This window comes from Schistocerca americana, chromosome 11 (assembly GCF_021461395.2).
Source record: "Schistocerca americana isolate TAMUIC-IGC-003095 chromosome 11, iqSchAmer2.1, whole genome shotgun sequence".
NCBI lineage: Eukaryota > Metazoa > Arthropoda > Insecta > Orthoptera > Acrididae > Schistocerca > Schistocerca americana.
In genome coordinates this window covers 56,315,100-56,333,840 of record NC_060129.1, presented here as the reverse complement: position 1 = coordinate 56,333,840, position 18,741 = coordinate 56,315,100, and the positions used below count along the sequence as shown (strand labels likewise).

The following is an 18,741-nucleotide window of genomic DNA, read 5'->3' as shown; positions in this document are numbered from 1 at the left end:
TAATGACCTTTTACATACATATTCATTTAAAGTAAATCTAATCAATAAATCTAAACAATCATTAACTAGCGCAATTAGATGAGGAACTATGATGGCCTTCTTATTACCTGTAGCTTGTGAAGGATTTATGATTCTCGCACATATGCGTATTTGACTTTTATGAAATGGTCTGTAACTTTTGAGAGACATAGAGAATTTGGAACGTGGCCTGTTGTAGTCTGTGCTGACATTGTCACTTTTTGTTAAATATTTCATATGCTGTGATTACTTCAGTGGTTTAAGTGTTATTAATTTCTGTTGTACTGTGTAGTATTCATAATTAACTGTTGTAACTTGCTTATCATTGAATCATGCATTAAGTTAGAATGAGCTCACCTAACAGCTGCAATTTTTATGCTGTATTTGCTTTTATGTTAGCTTCTTAATGAGGCCTGTACCGTAGTTCCCATGGAAAAGCAATATCCATCTTATGTTTTCGTTCACTGTAGTCGCCATTGTGTGTGCTCCAACCGCTTCACCAGTGCCTGTTTGGACCCACCCGTAAAATTCCCACATCCAGCAGCACTCTGTGCTAGTGTAGCCAGCCCTTCTCAGCCACCAACTAAACACATAGTTAACGCCGCCTCTGTTAGCTGAAGGCTCCATGAGGCAACTACCCATAATGTCACAATTCTGAACTATGAAAACCGCGTTCCTGATGCAGCTGCCCCATTCCTCAGTATATTATGTGACAAATTACACGAAATAAATGAAAACAAGTACTTTAGAAGCACTGTAAGTGTTTAGTGGCAATGTAACTTAGTTTAAGAGAGAATATAAACTCGGAATACATAGTGAAGATCGAAAATGCTAATACAAGTGAAGAGTTTCCTTAAGTGAATAACTTCGTCAATTTTTAATACGTTTGGTGTCTATGGAAATTGTGTTTATCTTTAATATTGAATGATAAATTAGTCTCAAGTATATTTAGGGCGTATATTTCATACTTTACAACTTTCCTATGTATAGAAAGTTGTTAGATGCTAAATAACTTCCTCTGTGAATTATCAGAGTGATCAATGAATACAGTATAACTAATGAAAATAAAAAGTTACTAATTGTTTAGGGATAAAGGAGACGACTCAGCGAAAGGAAGAAGTGCTGTGTCATCGATAGTGACACAAACAAGAGCTTGGCTAGCTTCTTGAATGCACTTCCTTTTTCTAGATGAAGGAAAAAAACATGCACACAAATACACATACACACACTCACTCACCTGCACATGCCTCTGCCTCTACATTGTGCTCAGCCGACAGCCAGCTCTTCACTGGCCCACGATGAGTGGACTGTGCCGAGTTAGAGGTGTGCAGTAGGGTGGAGTGAGGGATGGAGAGAGTCCAGAGGCACGGAGTGGTCGAGGGAGTGCCAAGCGACTTGTGGGAGAGTGGGAAGGAGTCTGTAAGATACCTAGGGGTGCAGGTAGAGGGCCAGGTGGCAGAAGGCTGAGCATACACTTTCATGGACTAGGCAGAGAGATAACAGTACACAATCAGCTGATGTGGGGACAAATTTGGTGGAGGTACTGGGACACAGGATGGTGTATACTCTCTCTCTCTCTCTCTCTCACACACACACACACACACACACACACACACACACACACACACACACACACACACACACACTATGCAATTCAGTAAAGCTAGTGGTGATGGAGAGGATCCAGATGACATGGGTTGTGAAGAAGCCATTGAAATCCCATATGTTGTGCTCTGCTGCATGTTGTGCCTCTGGGTGGTCTACCTCGTTTTTGGCAACAGTTTGGCGGCGGCCAGTCATTCTAGTTGACAGCTGGTTGTTTGTTATACCAATGTAAAACGCTGTGCAGTAGTTGTAGCAGAGTTTGTATGTAACATGGCTGCTTTCACAAGTGGTCTGACCTCTCATGGGCTGGGATAAACCTCTGACAGCACTGTAGTAAGCTGTACTCAGTGAGTGGATTAACCAGGTCTTGCATCTGGACCTTTCACAGCGGTATAATCCCTGTGGCAGGGGACTAGGGATGGGAGTGGCAAAGGGATGGGCTAGGATTTTGTGGAGATTGCGTAGGTGGAGGAAAACCACTTTGGGAAGCCACCCAGCCGGACCTACTCCAGTCCCATCACAGACTTATCCTACCCTATCAGAGCCTGCACCACCTGTGAAAGCCGCTATGTTGTATACCAGCTCTGTTGCAGACACTACACAGCGTTTTACATTGGTCTGATAACACAGCAGCTGTCAAATAGAGTGAATGGCCACCACCAAACTGTCTGCAAAAACTGACTGGACCACCCAGTGCTACAGCATGTGAGGTTTCAATGACAACTTCACAACCCATGCCATCTGGATCCTCCCCACCACCACCAGATTCTCTGAGCTGTGAAGATGGGAGCTATCCTTACAGCACATTCTTTGATCCTGCAATCTTCTGGTCGAAAGGAAAGGTAACTCGGTGCCCCTCCACCCCCACCCAGTAGTGCGTGTGTGTGTGTGTGTGTGTGTGTGTGTGTGTGTGTGTGTGTGTGTGTGTGTGTGTAAGTGTGGGTGTTTGTGCGTATGCCCTCCCCCACCCAGTACCACTACATCAACTAAATGTGTGCTGTTATCTCACTCCCTAGTCTATGAAATCATGTTGCCAGCATCGTGACACCAGCTGCCTTACCTGCACCCCTAGGTAGCCCACAGACGTCTCCCCACTCTCCCACAAGCCGCTAGATGCTTCCACAAACTCCCTCCCAACCTCCCACTTCTCTCCACCCCTCACCCGTCCCCATACCTCCACCACACCCCAATATACTTACTGTAGACCAGTAAAGAGCTGGCAGTCGATTGAGCATAATGTAGGGAGACATCTGTGCACATTTGTGTTGTGCACTCATGTGGATGTTTTCCCTAGAGCTAGAAAAAGGAAGTGCATTCTTAAAGCCATCACAGCTCTGTACCCTTTGTTTGTGTGCTTATCGACAATGCAGCACTTCTGCCATTCGGTGAGTTGTCTGCTCGATTCCAAAGTAATTCATAATTTTCAAGCAAAACTTCCTGGACATTACAATTAAAATTCAAAACAGATAGTGTTTCTCTTCTGTTCTTTAAAGAAACAGTCAAATATGTTTGTTTTGCGTAGCCAATCAAACGTTTTTTATGGTGTACATGTAAGGGGAAAGCACAGTCTCGATACTAACCAGCTACTAATGTAAACAGGCACTAAATAGTTTTTTCAGATTATTATTCCAAAGAAAATAGATGGATATAATAAAAAAGATTATCATGATCATAATCACAGTCTTACAGATCCAGAAAACTCATAGCTTGTAGTGTACATTAACTTTCTATATGTGGTACCTGTAGGCCGATAAAAAATATATTTTAGTTTCACAAATTTATTTTGATATTCTTCAGTGGATCATACAGACAGACAAGTTTTTTCATTTCTAATTAGTGTTTTTGAGGAATATAACTTCATTTATTTCTATAATATATAATTTTCTTCCATGTAAAATTTTGTTATGGAAATATAGAAACATTTCACTTTCTAGTCCATATGCTATTCTTTGCGTGAGTTTTTCATTTTACATATTTGCCCATAACTTAATGTAAAAATGTGCCACCAAATAATATTTCACTTTAAAGCAAGGTAGCATTTTTTTCTGACGTGGCTCCTTCAGTTCTGCACTTTAAATACAGAAATTATATACATCTGACACTAACAGTTCTTTATTAATGTGACTTTTCTCCGCTTATTCCGCTCTCTCCTTTTGTTTCTGTCTCCAGTCATCGTATATTCATATCTGGTGCGAAGAGCATGAGAGCAACATTGAAGATGTTCTGTGTTCAGATTTATCTTCTCCAGGCCTCGTTGTAAACTTATTCATTGATATCCTATGCAGTGTTGTGTGTGCACAACAAAAAAGCATAATACTCCATTTGGAATGGTTTCTATCATAGTATTTTCATTCAAATGTATTCGTTCTCAGATTACAGGTTTGTCAGCTGCCAGGACATACTCCGTGGCCGTTTCTGCGAAGACGGTGACTCTGGGTGAAGAATCGCGGATAATAGGCCACACTTATCCTCCAAAAGCAATTTTGCCACAGAATGCACTCACAGTAGTTAACACAGAAAGTGGTAGCTACAGCCCTGATGTAGTTACCTTGCAGATTCATGCTGCTGACAGGATTAATGGTGTCAACAGGTAACAAGAAAAGAATAATTTATGGATTGTTTTCTGCACTAGATGATGCCATAGTTCTTCTGACATGAAGCATAATGTTTTCACACATGAAATCTGAATTAAACATAATAATGCAGCTTATAAAGTATTACACAGACTGTAGTTTTCAATATAATGCTAAAATCGTATGGTTGAGAATGCAAAATGTTTGGTAACTCTCGTATTTCTAATGTAATATGAGAAATGTAACTTTGGATTTCCCTTACTCCCTACAGGACATACATCCTCCTGTACCTGACCAGAGACTCAAGTACACAGCAGCCATTGGAAGACAACGACTTAGCTACTTTATTGCAGTCAAGATTTAATGAAAATTATCATCTCATATCAGAGTATACACAGGTAAGTGATTTTCCCTTTGCCTTCTGTTATGAATGGCTGCCCATGTTTGAATTATACACACTAGGCAGAATTTCCAAAATACATTTCCAAAGAACGTCTTTACTTCTCAAGTCTTTCTGAAATATATGAAAAAAGTAATAAAGAAAGGTTGCACCATCACTGATAATGAAAGGAAGAGAAGTGTCAAATACATAACAAAACATAATTACCTAAAAGTCGGTTTTAAAATCTACATTTGTGAACATGATGGTAAGTTTAACATTTCTGAAACCAATCTACCCAGATAAAGACAGTCACATGTGATGTGTCAATGGTATTTTGATATAGATGAGTTAGTTAAATTCCTAGTAGTTTCTAGATACATGCTGGCCTGATAGAGATAGGTGCACATGTTGCAACATATTGCTGTGAATCCATGTCTATGTCAAGTCCTAAACTTCTCTGTGATGTGTCCTGTAGAAACGTATGTGACACTGAGTATGGAAATCTGCTTGTCACCTGAGAACTTTGAATTCAGTGCTCTTCTTGGTGTCATTTTATAGAAGTAGTTTTATACTTCAACAGTATCTTATTCTCTCCCTTTTATTGAATCTTCCCTATAACACTAAAGTAAATTTATACTGCACGAGCACACATTACATCCATCAGCACTGTATTCTGTGGTAAATTACTAGTGATTAGAAATGTCAGAGCACCAACATCTTACAAGAAATAGGGCAGAACCAAATGTAGTCTATGATACATTAGAAAAGAAACTAGGTTTCTCAGAAAGCTTCTGAAAAACATATAGTTGCAAGCAGAACTTAAACAAACGTCTACATCTTAAAAGTTTTCAGCAGTAACAAGAATTTGGCGGGCAGTTGGAACTCAGTTATTATAAAATATCAGCTATCCTTTTGTATCAAAATAATTGAAATATAACTATGGAAATAGTTACTTACACTGATAAATTACAGTTTTTAAACTCTGCCTGTTTGAAGACTTGACATCATGGCTGCAGACATGTTACATGTTAATGGATATAGGTAAGCTCTGTGGAGCAGACATGTGGAACGAAAAACTCACCAATATTTAAAAACACACTTTGCTGGAAACCTTAGGAAAGGAAGTCATACTGAATGCTTTACAACAGCCACTATGTCCATATTGTGCACATCTTATGTAGAAAACTTGAACCCATTATGTAACCACCTTGAAGATATCAGTAAAAATGAGTGACTGCTGATAATTTTAATACACAGTCACTAAAAAGTCTCCCCAATAAGACTTCATTGAAATCAGTAATATTATGAGTTGTACTTCTAGTGTAAACTTCTGAAGGAGGACACTCAAAAATATCCCCTAATAGAGTCTTTATAGACATATCATTATTTTAACAGTCTTCTGAAAGTCAGTCTCAATTTAACAACATTTCAGTTACAGGTGTAATCTTTGCTTTGTCGCTTGTAATTCTCGGATTCATAATTTACCGAAAGTACATATTTTTTGTTTACAATATTCTAATGAAAAGAAATTTTTGTGCAGTTCGAATGAGAATCTGGGAGTATAGCTACTTAAATCAATACGTGTTTTCTCCACAACACAATCGTCACTGTTGTAGATACTCATCATAGTCTTTACTGTCCGACTCCAGCAGCTCAATGGTCAGCATGATGCATTGTCAATCCTCTGGGCCCCAGTTCGACTCCCGGCTTGGTCGGGGAATTTTCTCCGCCCACGGACTGAATCGAGTGTGGAACTGGTCCAACCGAATGAAGCCCTATCCTCACTTACAGCATTCCACTGTCTATGTAGTTCTATATTATTTGCCTTCATTTCAGCCATTTTTTAGACCAAAGACTGCACTGCTTCCCACGTGGTAACCCCCTATGTTTCTTATTCTGGCACTGTGGAATATCTATGTAACAAATACAACAGAAAAACGAAACAGGACCAACAATGATAACAACAACCACAACAACAAAAACATAGGCAACTGCAATGTTAAAACATTACTTCTAATTCTTTTGTGTAATTCTGAGAAATCTTGTCTCAGTTTACTGTTTCACATAAGGAACAAGTTTTTGTCATATTTAACACTTAACTGAGGCTAGCTCTGTGCACAGTGTACTCTGGCCCATTAAGTTGTACTGTGTGCATCTTACGGGACTCATGCTAGCGTAATCATCACCAACATTTTCCCAAAACTGTAACAAATCGACAGGTTCCTCTGGCTTAACGAAGTGTCCCATACAGCGCTGCCATTTGCCAGTCATGAGAAACATGAGAAAAAAGTGGCTCTGAGCACTATGGGACTTAACATCTACGGTCATCAGTCCCCTAGAACTTAGGACTACTTAAACCTAACTAACCTAAGGACATCACACAACACCCAGTCATCATGAGGCAGAGAAAACCCCTGACCCCGCCGGGAATCGAACCCGGGAAGCGAAACATGAGAGAGAGAGATACAATGCAGTCAATCCAGTCAGCTTAATCTAATTCTATGCTGTGTGCCGCAGCTGGAGATGAGGTCTTTCATCCGGCTGTAGGAGTGACAAGAAGGCTTCTGACTCAATTTTCGCAGCTCAGTTGTGATTGAGCTTCAGGGTGAATGGTGGGTCCAGGGTCCTAGTGGTTAGGAAGGCCTTCAGCTCTCCACCTGGGACTTGGCTGCGGCGGTGTGGTGCGTAGGTACTAGGTTGTTGTCCAACAGTTTGTCAGTGGCAGCCATACCATCGGTATATTTATTCCACCCCCAGAAACCGACGCTCGTGGTGCTGCTTGGTTGCAGTGAGCACTCCCGAGCTGCAGGCTGGCCTCGTTTGGTGAAATGTCGCTAAGTCCGTAAGTGTGCTGCCATCATGGCTGGCGTTCAGTGTTGTCCCGTCTAGCACACATTAGGTTAAGGTACACAGTCTGACAGTGGGGTCCGACTGACTTGGGTCCTGGGTTCGGCAGCACAGGGCTGCCAGTAAAGGAGGCTGCTACAGCTGGAATTTGTACACAGCTTAGTGAGATGTTGTAGCGAAACAAGGGCTGTATCGTTTGAGAGATGCAGAGGCGAGTGATTGTGCCGGGACTCACCACAATTCACTGCGAGTACCGCCACGTCACCATAAAGCGTCTGCGCGTAGCACACAAGTATTGCGTCATAATTAAGAACGAAATTAAAAGTTAAAACTGCCGTTTTCAAACTTTTTTCAAGATATATGTTAATGTAATCATGTTTTAAATGCCAAGTGTGTGGGTGAAAAGATCAGTAGTTTTCATAAATATACCATTTTAAGAAAAAATTAAATGGCGCTAAATAATAAAGCTATGAAGCAAGAAATTGGTCATAATTAATTGGTGCAAGTCTAAATTTGATTAAATAAAAATTGTGGTCAGAATCCACGTTTTTAAGAAAAATTGAAGGCGCTAAATATTATACTTAGAAATGTACAAATTTGGGTAAGGTTTGAGTTCAACTTAAAGATAATAATTACGTGACCACATTAAGCTACTGCTAATAGTTTTCGAATAATTTAATGAAAACTAAATTCGTAACTAAAACATACCCGTTTGTAGTAGATTAAGTATCTGTAATTGTAATGCTAGAAAATTTTGTTTATTGCACATGATAAAACCTATTAAATAATGAAGATATAACAAATTTCAGGGCCGTACTGTTAATAACAACCAGTACAAGGTCTCTTAAGTTTATAGTTCATAGGGAAGGATCTGCTGTCAGTTGCCGGCCAGAGTGGCCGTGCGGTTCTAGGTGCTGCAGTCTGGAACCGAACGACCGCTACGGTCGCAGGTTCGAATCCTGCCTCGGGCATGGATGTGTGTGATGTCCTTAGGTTAGTTGGGTTTTATTAATTCTTTCTAGGCGACTGATGACCTCAGAAGTTAAGTCGCATAGTGCTCAGAGCCATTTGAACCATTTTTTTGCTGTCAGTTCCGCTCTAAAACTTCTAGAAGGCGACGTTTTTAAGCAATCGAGCTGAAACTTTCTCTGTAATTTCAATCAACGTGCCTACATGCAGGCAAATATGAAGATGTTCTAAATCAATTCATAATTACATTAATAAAGATTATGTGTCAGAGAAAGCGGCCGTTTAGTAACTGCTGCCGTGTGCATAGGGCGGATGACAGCAGGTGTTCCCTTGGCCGTCCGCTGCGCCACGTATATAAATACAGCCTGACAGCCACTGTACGATCCATGTCACTCGAATGCCGTATTGCGCGCTGTTGTAAAACGCTGATTTTCTGTAATAACTCGCGAGGACTGTACACCGTCCTGGATCGCTTAGATTGTCGCCAATGTAATTGTTAGTGTGCCGTCCGTGATATTTACAAATTCGCGTGGCAAATGGGGAAATTATCTTCCACTTTTGTGGCGAGCATTTAATTTAATTAAGTATCAGTAGTCAGGGCGAAAGACAATATGGTAGCAATTTACCATAGAGCTCGCCTCTGAAATGCTAATAGTGCTGTTTAGGAAACAAAGATCTACTGTCAGTATGAACATAATGGCATTGACAATGTTATGTGTGTGAAACTTTACCAACTATAAGTATAAACTAGAACTCTAAAATTTCATTTATGATGATAGTCCTGATCCCGCTTAGCAAAAAGAGAATAGAAACATTTCTTTCAGTGGGCTGGACAAGAATGTGGATGTGCAGGCTGGAAACTATTGTCAGTATGTTCTCCATCGCTTTCTAGCTGACCACAAAAATAGTTGCCAGGCTCTCGTAAAAAGGCGTCGAATCAGTTTATATAATTCCCATAATTACCCGCCGCCCCGTAATGTGTACTGACGTGTGCTCAGCCACATCGATTGTGGAAAATGACTGAAGCTGTATATGGCTACTCACAGGTGATGTGCTTGTATATCTGAAAGTTGTACTCGCAGAAAATTTCGTGAAATGTACAGCCGTGATGAAAAATAACAGGAAACAGAAACAGCCACGAAATTACTTGGAGTTTGCATACAGGGTGATCTTAAATTGAACACCTGCGCAAAACGTGTGCCAGGAAGATTCTTTGAAAGATCACAAGCTAAATTATTTGATCTGTGGAAGAGGTGATTTACAAAAAGGTTGAGCGGTCAGGTCCATATTGACGCAAATGTTCAATAGCTTTGTTCTTTCTCCACTGTCAGCTCACAATTATTTTTAGCATTGGTGACAATGTAGTCTTGTCAGAGAGGTTTCATTTCTACATTCTTAGTTTTCACACTTCATTGTTAGCATTCCCATTGTGTTTGTGACAGCCTGTATTATAGGTAGTGGTTCAACAACAGAAATGTAGCATACTGATGTTAAGTAAGTACTGTTTTATGAAGAAGTTCTTTGTTTTTCCGGGTGAAACTGTTTGCAGTAGATCTAAATATGTATACTGGGGGTTTGGTTTGAAAGAAGTTGTTATCCATCGATTTACATTCTGTTTATAAACTGAGTTTTTCAGTCAGGTCCATGTGCACAGACTGGGCAGCTGGCAGGGTCAAAAATGACTTCTCTTCTTATCTCTCTTTTGTTTCGTAACAAAGGTATCGCGGAATGTTTGCAACCAGGTCTGACTGAGCAGGGTGTCCTAGACATCCCGTCGCCCCAGACAGTTGGAACGTACACAGTCCCCCTGATCTAGCAGTTCCGACGGATGGGGACTCAGATGATGATGATGACAATGAAGGGGGAAAACCAGACATTCTCAACCATCGGCAACTCCAGGCCAAAGCTTAAATTAAGTCTGATGAATTCAAAAACAGAAGCAGATTTGAGAAATTCGGAAATAAGCAGAAAACCTGTATTTATACTTATGGTGCATTAACTTCTAAACTGGAACTTTTTCCTCACTGAAGCTCTTGCACATGTGTTGACAAGTGTAGTGGGGAGTTACTCTTTCATGATGATCTCATACAATTCCTAGTCGAAGAGTCAAACACCTGCACACTTTCTATGAACTTCCCAAATCCTCAAGAAATAATGTGTTTCCTCGGCATCGTCATTCTAATTAGTTGTAACCCTCTCGTCAGTAAGAGGCTACGCAGCGTTTCCAGTGTGGACACAAGGTACGAGCTTGTATAGAATTCGATGAGAAGGACAAATACTCAGATACCTACACTGTAGTGAAAGTAATAAATTTGCTGGAACGATCAAGTTGTGGTAAAACAGATCCTTTACTGAAAGAGTAAGAGACAAATGTAATAAACTCTTTGTTTCTCTACATCAGCCTTGTGAGGAATCGATGATAAAATATTTTGAGAGACACACTTGCTAGTAACTTATCAGGCGGAAACGATTTGAATACAAATTTTAGTTTTATCCGCCACTTCTGGATGTTTTGTAAATTCTTCTTTTTATTAAGAAAAGTCGCGAAATGCAAAAGTACAACAGTTTGGTAATGCTGCCACCTCACTCATTTAGATGTAGAAGATTTAACACTGGAAGTAAGGCTAGTGCCACAGCATTTCTTCTGGGGATTTGATGTTCTGACTTTCCTAGCAGAACAAGTTTAAGGAGGGACGGGAACTATTAGAAAAAAACAGAGTTCTCAAATCTTGCCTAAATTCTCCAAAGCAAGAGCTAGCGAACGAAATGCGAATGGGATTTTTAAATCTTCATCTTACAAGGATGATGGCGTTATTGTAACAGAGTGGGTGGACAATTCAGCAGTTGCTGAAGCATCGACTTCTCATGGAGTGGAACATGTGTTATATTTAAAATGATACTCTGCACATGGGAAGAAGACCATTTCAACACAACGTCCTCAAATTATGGCAGCCTATCATAATTACATGGGCGAGTGGGCATGATCCATGCTTCTAGATGCAGAATAAATATTGGGCAGGGAAAGATACTGGCTTTTATTCTCTTGGCCGATTGACATACCTATAGATAATACCTGGCAGCTGATGGAAAGAACAGGAGCTGGGGCTGCTCAGCTTGAATTCAGAAGAGAGAATTTCAGTGTCACAGAAAAAAAAATGAAAATATGCATCTAAGTGCCAAAGATCACATAATAGCTTTAATGCATTACTTACGTGTATCATAAGTCAATAAATTACAGAAAAGTAAAGGTATTCTGAAAAATGTGAGCCTTTAAGGATTATAAAATATGAGAAAAATCGCAAGAAGATCGCAAGTCCAGTTAAAAAACACTAGAAGCTCACGAAAACGTTCATCATCTTCACTGGCACACGTTATGAGGCATATAAACGTTTACTGATGAAATTCTGAGAGGATATATTTGAAAAAGAATCTGGCAACGTATTGCTTCCTCACATACATAGATGAAATTACCATCATCAGAAAATCAAGGAAATCTGAACTTATACGGAAACATACCGACATCCATTCTTCTGTATACCGTTCGGGAAGGAATCAGGAAAGGAGAAGCACGACAGTGGCACAGAAAGTTTCTCTGATCATGCACCATATGGAGGCTTGTTGACTGCAGTTATGGCTTGACAAGTTCTGGGGTAAGGTTGCAGGTAGCTGTACGATGTTCTAATGTACACAGTTTCCCACTGATAACAATATGGCAAGATAAATTCCGTTTGCGTTTCATTGGAGAAATATATTATACTAGAACTGACGTGTGATTACATTTTCACGCAATTTGCATAGATCCTGAAAAATCAGTACTCAGAACAACCACCTCTGGCTGTAATAACGACCTTGATACGCCTTGACATTGAGCCAAACAGAGTTCGGATGGCGTGTACCACACCTCATGAAGAGTAGTGACTGGCGTATTGTGACGAGCCAGTTGCTCGGCAACCGTTGACCAGACGTTTTCAGTTGGTGAGAGATCCAGACAATGTGTTGGCCAGGACAGCAGTCGAACATTTTCTGTATCCAGAAAGACCTGTACGGGACCTGCAACATGTGGTCGTGCATTATCCTTCTGAAATGTAGGGTTTTGCAGGGATCGAATGAAGGGTAGAGCCACGGGTCGTAACGCATCTGAAATGTAACGTCCACTGTTCAAAGTGCCGTCAATGAGAACAAGAGTTGACCGAGACGTGTAACCAAAAGCACCCCATACCATCACGCTGGGTGATACGCCAGTATGGCGATGACGAATACACGCTTCCTATTTGCGTTCACCGCGATGTCGCCAAACACGGATGCGACCATCGCAATGCTGTAAACAGAGCCTGGATTCATTCGTGCACCCAGGTTCTTCGTCGAGTACACCATCGCCGGCGCTCCTGTCTGTGATACAGCGTCAAGGGTAACCACAGCCGTGGTCTCCGTGCTGATAGTCCATGCTGCTGCAAACGTCGTCGAACTGTTCGTGCAAATGGTTGTTGTCTTGAAAACGTCCCTATCTGTTGACTCAGGGACCGAGACGTAGCTGCACGATCCGTTACTGCCATGCGGATAAGATGCCTGCCATCTCGACTGCCAGTGATGCGAGGCCGCTGGGCTCCAGCACGGCGTTCCGTATTACCCTCCTGAACCCACCGATTCCGTAATCTCCTAACAGTCATTGGGTCTCGACCAACGCGAGCAGCAATGTCGCGATAGGCTACAATCCGACCTTTATCAAAGTCGGAAACGTGATGGTACGCATTTCTCCTCCTTACACGAGGCATCACAACAACGTTTCACCAGGCAACAGCGATCAACTGCTGTTTGTGTATGTGAAATCGGTAGGAAGCTTTTATCATGTCAGCACGTTGTAGGTGTCGTCACCGTCGCCAACCTTGTGTGAATGCTCTGAAAATCTAATCATTTGCATATCACAGCATCTTCTACCTATCGGTTAAATTTCGCGTCTGTAGCACGTCATCTTCGTGGTGTAACAATTTTAATGGCCGCTACTGTTACATGTACACACGGTCAGTATGCAGAAAACCGACTGGAGATAGAAGGAGAAATGTCCTAGGAACATGTGTCCAGAAACTGACGGTGTTCGTGCAACGACAACAAATTGTCCGAAAACACAGTACAGAGCTGCATCGTATCCACGTCACAGTAGATGTTGAAAGTGGTTCCAACGCGATGCACGCATTCACACGTCGAATCATGGATTGCTGTACCGTTTGACACGTTCCAGCCTCTCTCCGAGTTGCGTCATACGCGCTGTGAACATTCTGTTGAAGGGACTGCACATCAGGAACCGGTGCAGCATACACGACGCTTTTCAGATGGCCCCAGTGATAAAAAAAAAAAAAAAAAAAAAACCTGTCGGCTTTAAGTCCAGTGATCTAGCAGGCGGTGCTGCAGGGTCTCTGTGTCCTATCCAGAGTCCGATGAAGATGCTGTTGGGGTGTCGGTGAGCTGTAATGCGGACATGCGGTAGTGTTTTGTCACGCAGAAACCACATAACCTGTCATGTTGCCAAAGGCACATTTCGAAGAAGCCCAGGTACATTCCTCCATCGAGGCGTTGTGGAATAATAACTGGCCCAAGTATGTGTTCGCCTAGAATTCCTGTCAACACACTCAAGCTGAACCGATGGCGTTGGGATGACTATTATGCAGGTTGATGATGGCAGTTCTGCTAAAGGTTGCTTCATCAGTAAAGAGGACTGATGACAGAAAACCAATAATGGTGACGATCTGGTGCAAATCCATTGGGAAAATACTTCCTGTAGAGGGAAATCCATGCTGATAATCGTTCTGCTTGTCGTAGGTCTACGTCTACATCTACATTTCGCAAGCCACACAGCGGTGTGTGGCGGAGGGCACTTTACGTGCCACTGTCGTTACCTCCCTTTCCTGTTCCAGCCGCGTATGGTTCGCGGGAAGAACGACTGCCGGAAAGCCTCCGTGCGCGCTCGAATCTCTCTAATTTTACATTCGTGATCTCCTTGGGAGGTATGAGTAGGGGGAAGCAATATATTCGATACCTCATCCAGAAACGCACCCTCTCGAAACCTGGACAGCAAACTACACCGCAATGCAGAGCGCCTCTCTTGCTGAGTCTGCCACGCGAGTTTGCTAAACATCTCCGTAACGCTATCACGCTTACCTAATAACCCTGTGACGAAACGCACCGCTCTTCTTTGGATCTTTCTATCTCCTCTGTCAACCCGACCTGGTACGGATCCCACACTGATGAGCAATACTCAAGTAGAGCCACCTCCTTTGTTGATGGACTACATTTTCTGAGGACTCTCCCAATGACTCTCAACCTGGCACCAGCCTTACCAACAACTAATTTTATATAATCATTCCACTTCAAATCGTTCCGATACATACTCCCAGATATTTTACAGAAGTAACTGCTACCAGTGTTTGTTCCGCTATCATATAATCGTACAATAAAGGATCCTTCTTTCTACGTATTCGCAATACGTTACAATTGTCTATGGTAAGGGTCAGTTGCCACTCCATGCACCAAGTGCCTATTCGCTGCAGATCTTCCTGCATTTCGCTACAATTTTCTAATGCTGCAACTTCTCTGTATACTACAGCATCATCAGCGAAAGGCCGCATAGAACTTACGACACTATCTACTAGGTCATTTATATATACGGTGAAAAGCAATGGTCCCATAACACTACCCTGTGGCATGCCTGAGGTTGCTTTGACGTCTGTAGACGTCTCTCCATTGAGAACAACATGCTGTGTTCTGTTTGTTAAAAACTCTTCAATCCAGCCACACAGCGGGTCTGATATTCCGTAGGCTAGGTGATAGGGACAGTAGCGGTTGTCATTGAGGAAACCATGTTGTTGGGCCACTTGCCTGGAGCTTGTGCTAGAGTTCATCTCAATATCTTGTAGAACCCGGTCCTCCAAGTCTGGTGTATGCACAGTTTGCCGCCTCCCAGCATATTCGTCTGTCTGAAAGGACCTATGATCACACAAACGCCTAAAAGGCGCTTAAAATGTTGGTGCCTGCGAGGGTACTTGTTTTGGTACAGCTGTGCAGCCTGTCGACTGTTTCCACCTGATTTGCCATACACACACACCATCTCGGCCTGTTCCTGATATCAGTACCGGACCATCCTGGTGCTTACAGTGCCTTGCGTCAATCGGACAGTCTGCAACGCACAAGGAAGACAATTCCCATGGTCAGAGCAACTGCCATTCGTTAGCGCCGTGTACCATGGCAACAGTGGCTTTCCGGTCTCATGCTCATAGGATATTTTTCCTCTTTTCGAATCAGGCATCCATACTTGCCGGCTGTAGTTTTTATTAATGTTACCCTGTAGTGGAATGTCCTATTTTCTTTAAAATCATGATGTGAAAATCGGTGATAAATATAACACCACCAAAGCACAAGAGTTGTCAGACATTACAAGAAGGCATTTTTTCCAAGTCTGGTAACTTGGTCTAGTGATATCTTTTTGTATAATGTACAACGACGGGACAAAACACGATGACTGTTGCTCAGCGCGATAGTGGATAGCGGCTGGCGGCTTTCTTAGTACATTATGCTGTTAGAAAACATACCGTTTATAAGTGGAGCTGGGAAGAATAAGCAATCGTCGAGTGATGATGTGGGCCATAGATATGGGAAATCCACTGACGTAAGTGACTTTGCCATATCAAAGATTGTCATGACCAGTCGCTGGGCAACGAGCATCTCAGAAATGAGGAAGCTACTGGGGTGGGTCACGCGTTTGCGAATCTACAGATATTGGTTGAAGGAAAGAGAAAGCTTGATGTTGGAAGTGCACGCCACTGAGATTGGAGGGTCGCCCACTCTGAAAATCATCTCACATGGTGATCAGTAGCAGATCTGACGACCGAGGGCAATGCTGTTGAAGGTGCACACTGTTCAGCACACTCTACTGAGCAACGGGTTTTGCTGGGAACGACCTCTAAATGTTGTCACGTTGACCCAACAATATCATTCATTACAATTCATGTGCGAGTGTGATCATCGACATTGGACCTCGGATAAATGGAGACGTGTCATCTGGACAACTGCGTCACGTATCTTCTCATGCTAACTGGACCGTCAGGCCCAGATAAGCTATTAGGCAGATTGCAGCTGCTTGAAGGGTGCACTGCACCACAGACACAGGTCATTCCGGGCTGTATTATGCTTTGCGCAACACACAGCTGGGATCACACAGGACGTGTGCTAGTAATCAAAGGCACTATGAGAGCTGTGGACTATGAGACCATTACTGTGGACCATCTGCTGCCCTTGCCACTCGACATCATACACAATCGCGACGACAATAAGTCAAGCACTGCATTGCACTAGACTACTATTCTAAGACAACAATATGATCAGTCGATTCCACCACACATATCCACACACACCTTGGAAGATGTGCTATGACTGTGCAGTTGGTGGGTCGACTTAGTAGAGCCCACTCAGCAAGTGCCGGGAATTCTGAATGGATGTATGCAGTCTGCCTGGAACAGAACTGATGATGAGAGAATTGGATTAACTTGCTGGTTGTTCATTAATTCCCCACCAAGTGAGTATAACGCAGTTACATGGCTTTACAATAAGCTCTCAACGATAGACAGCAGCCAGGTACCACATTTACCTTTCACATGAACGCTACGAAAGTCACAGACCGCATCACACGTAGAAATTACACTCTCCTCAGTCTTTGTTTATAGCAACGTATTTTTACGTAAAGACTCACTTAACAAATAACTACCTACTTAATAAACTTAAAATATCTCCACTATATAAACCCGAGCATACTGAAGTTATTTTGTCTATTCGCATAAGGGAATTGGACACGAAATGTTGGAGAGATACAGCCTGTCCACAAAATGAAAAGTGAGAACTGCTGATGGTGCGGGAAGCCGACGTTCCTGGAAGAATGCTTCAGCCGCCGTGCAGGCTGGCAAGAATCAATTGTTCCTCTAGACTGTAGAACAGTATACAGAGACTCACGGAGAGACTGTCTATATGCGTTAGTTGCGTTGGTACTGTTAGTAACTCATATCTGTATTCTATGCGATATGCGTTTGTTGCGTTAGTACTGTTAGTAACTCATATCTGTATTCCACGTCGATTAACACATTTTGTGGGAGGTAAGCAAGCCCACACATGTCTGCGCACTGCATTGCCTGTTATTCATAAGGTGTACTGTGGTGAGTATGCATAATCTTCTGAAACATCCTGCAGTTGCTTCTTGTGACATAGTGGGATAATGGCATGGGGAATAATCACATCGCACTTCAGTTTGCAGACCAATGATGGATGGTACTGTGTGACCACATTGCGCTTCCACCCACCCTCCACCCCACCCCCTCCACTCTGTTGCATCCCCAGAACAAAATCTATCCCTCAGTGTGGCTCTTCTGCACGTGTATATGGTACACAGTCTAATATTTCTTATTAATCCATTTCATTATACAGCACACACTAATTTTATTCCATTCTAAAACTACTTTTGATAATTTGTGGTTCCTTCATCATCGGGACAGCAGGAACGATAAGTCCTAGACAAAAACTGAATAGGACCTCTTTTGTAGGATATTTAACATAATGTAATTTTGTACTGAGAAAGATTTCCACTTCAAGAAAAACATACAAAAAGCTAACTCCACCAACCCCAATGCTCACAACCCACTGGTGGGGATTTTTAGTATGATGTTCATGACACTCTACCCTTACCACTGTACAAAAATTTGCGACTACAAGAATTTTTCCAATATTCCTCCATTTTTGGTCTTCTTTCACTGAGTGGATGATAGCGATTATACTTTGACGTATTGAGCACCAAAATTAACCTGAGCGGCACCTGTGCAACACATCTGGGACGCTATAGGGCATCAACTCCACACACACAAACCAGCGTCTCATAGTTACACCGTCTACGTGACGTGTGGCAAGGCGTCTGCAAACCTACCAACGAATTCCTGAATTCATGCCACACAGCTCTAGTGCTCTTCAAAGGTGGACCAACGTGATGTCAATTAGGTGATCACAGTTTTTTGCGTTATCAGTTTGTTATTGTAATATAAATTAAGTACAGTAAAACACACACTCCATTTCAGGAACGTGGAAAACGCATGAGTAGAAACACAATATCACACACTTTACACTCTTGTTTCTTCAGTGTGTCATATAATTCCTGAGAAAACTGATAATTTTAGTTTAATTTTCCTTGCCTCATAATAACATAATGTGGAGTATATATTTTTTGTTATCAATAATTCCGCTATAAATAAAAAACCAAGAATTATTGGGATACTTTAAGTCATTAATTTAAAAGTTTGTTTTTATACTTACATTTTTTCA

General features: G+C 42.0%; 1 protein-coding gene across 1 annotated transcript in view; it reads left to right on the top strand.

The window, feature by feature from the left end:
* The window catches only part of LOC124553686 (phosphatidylinositol phosphatase PTPRQ-like), a 418,566-nt gene that overhangs the window by 399,542 nt on the left and 283 nt on the right, over positions 1-18,741 (top strand). Inside the window, exons 19-20 of the mRNA XM_047127584.1 lie at positions 3,996-4,213; positions 4,468-4,594. Coding sequence (XP_046983540.1) covers positions 3,996-4,213; positions 4,468-4,594 — 345 coding nt within the window. The remainder of the gene's footprint in view (positions 1-3,995; positions 4,214-4,467; positions 4,595-18,741) is intronic.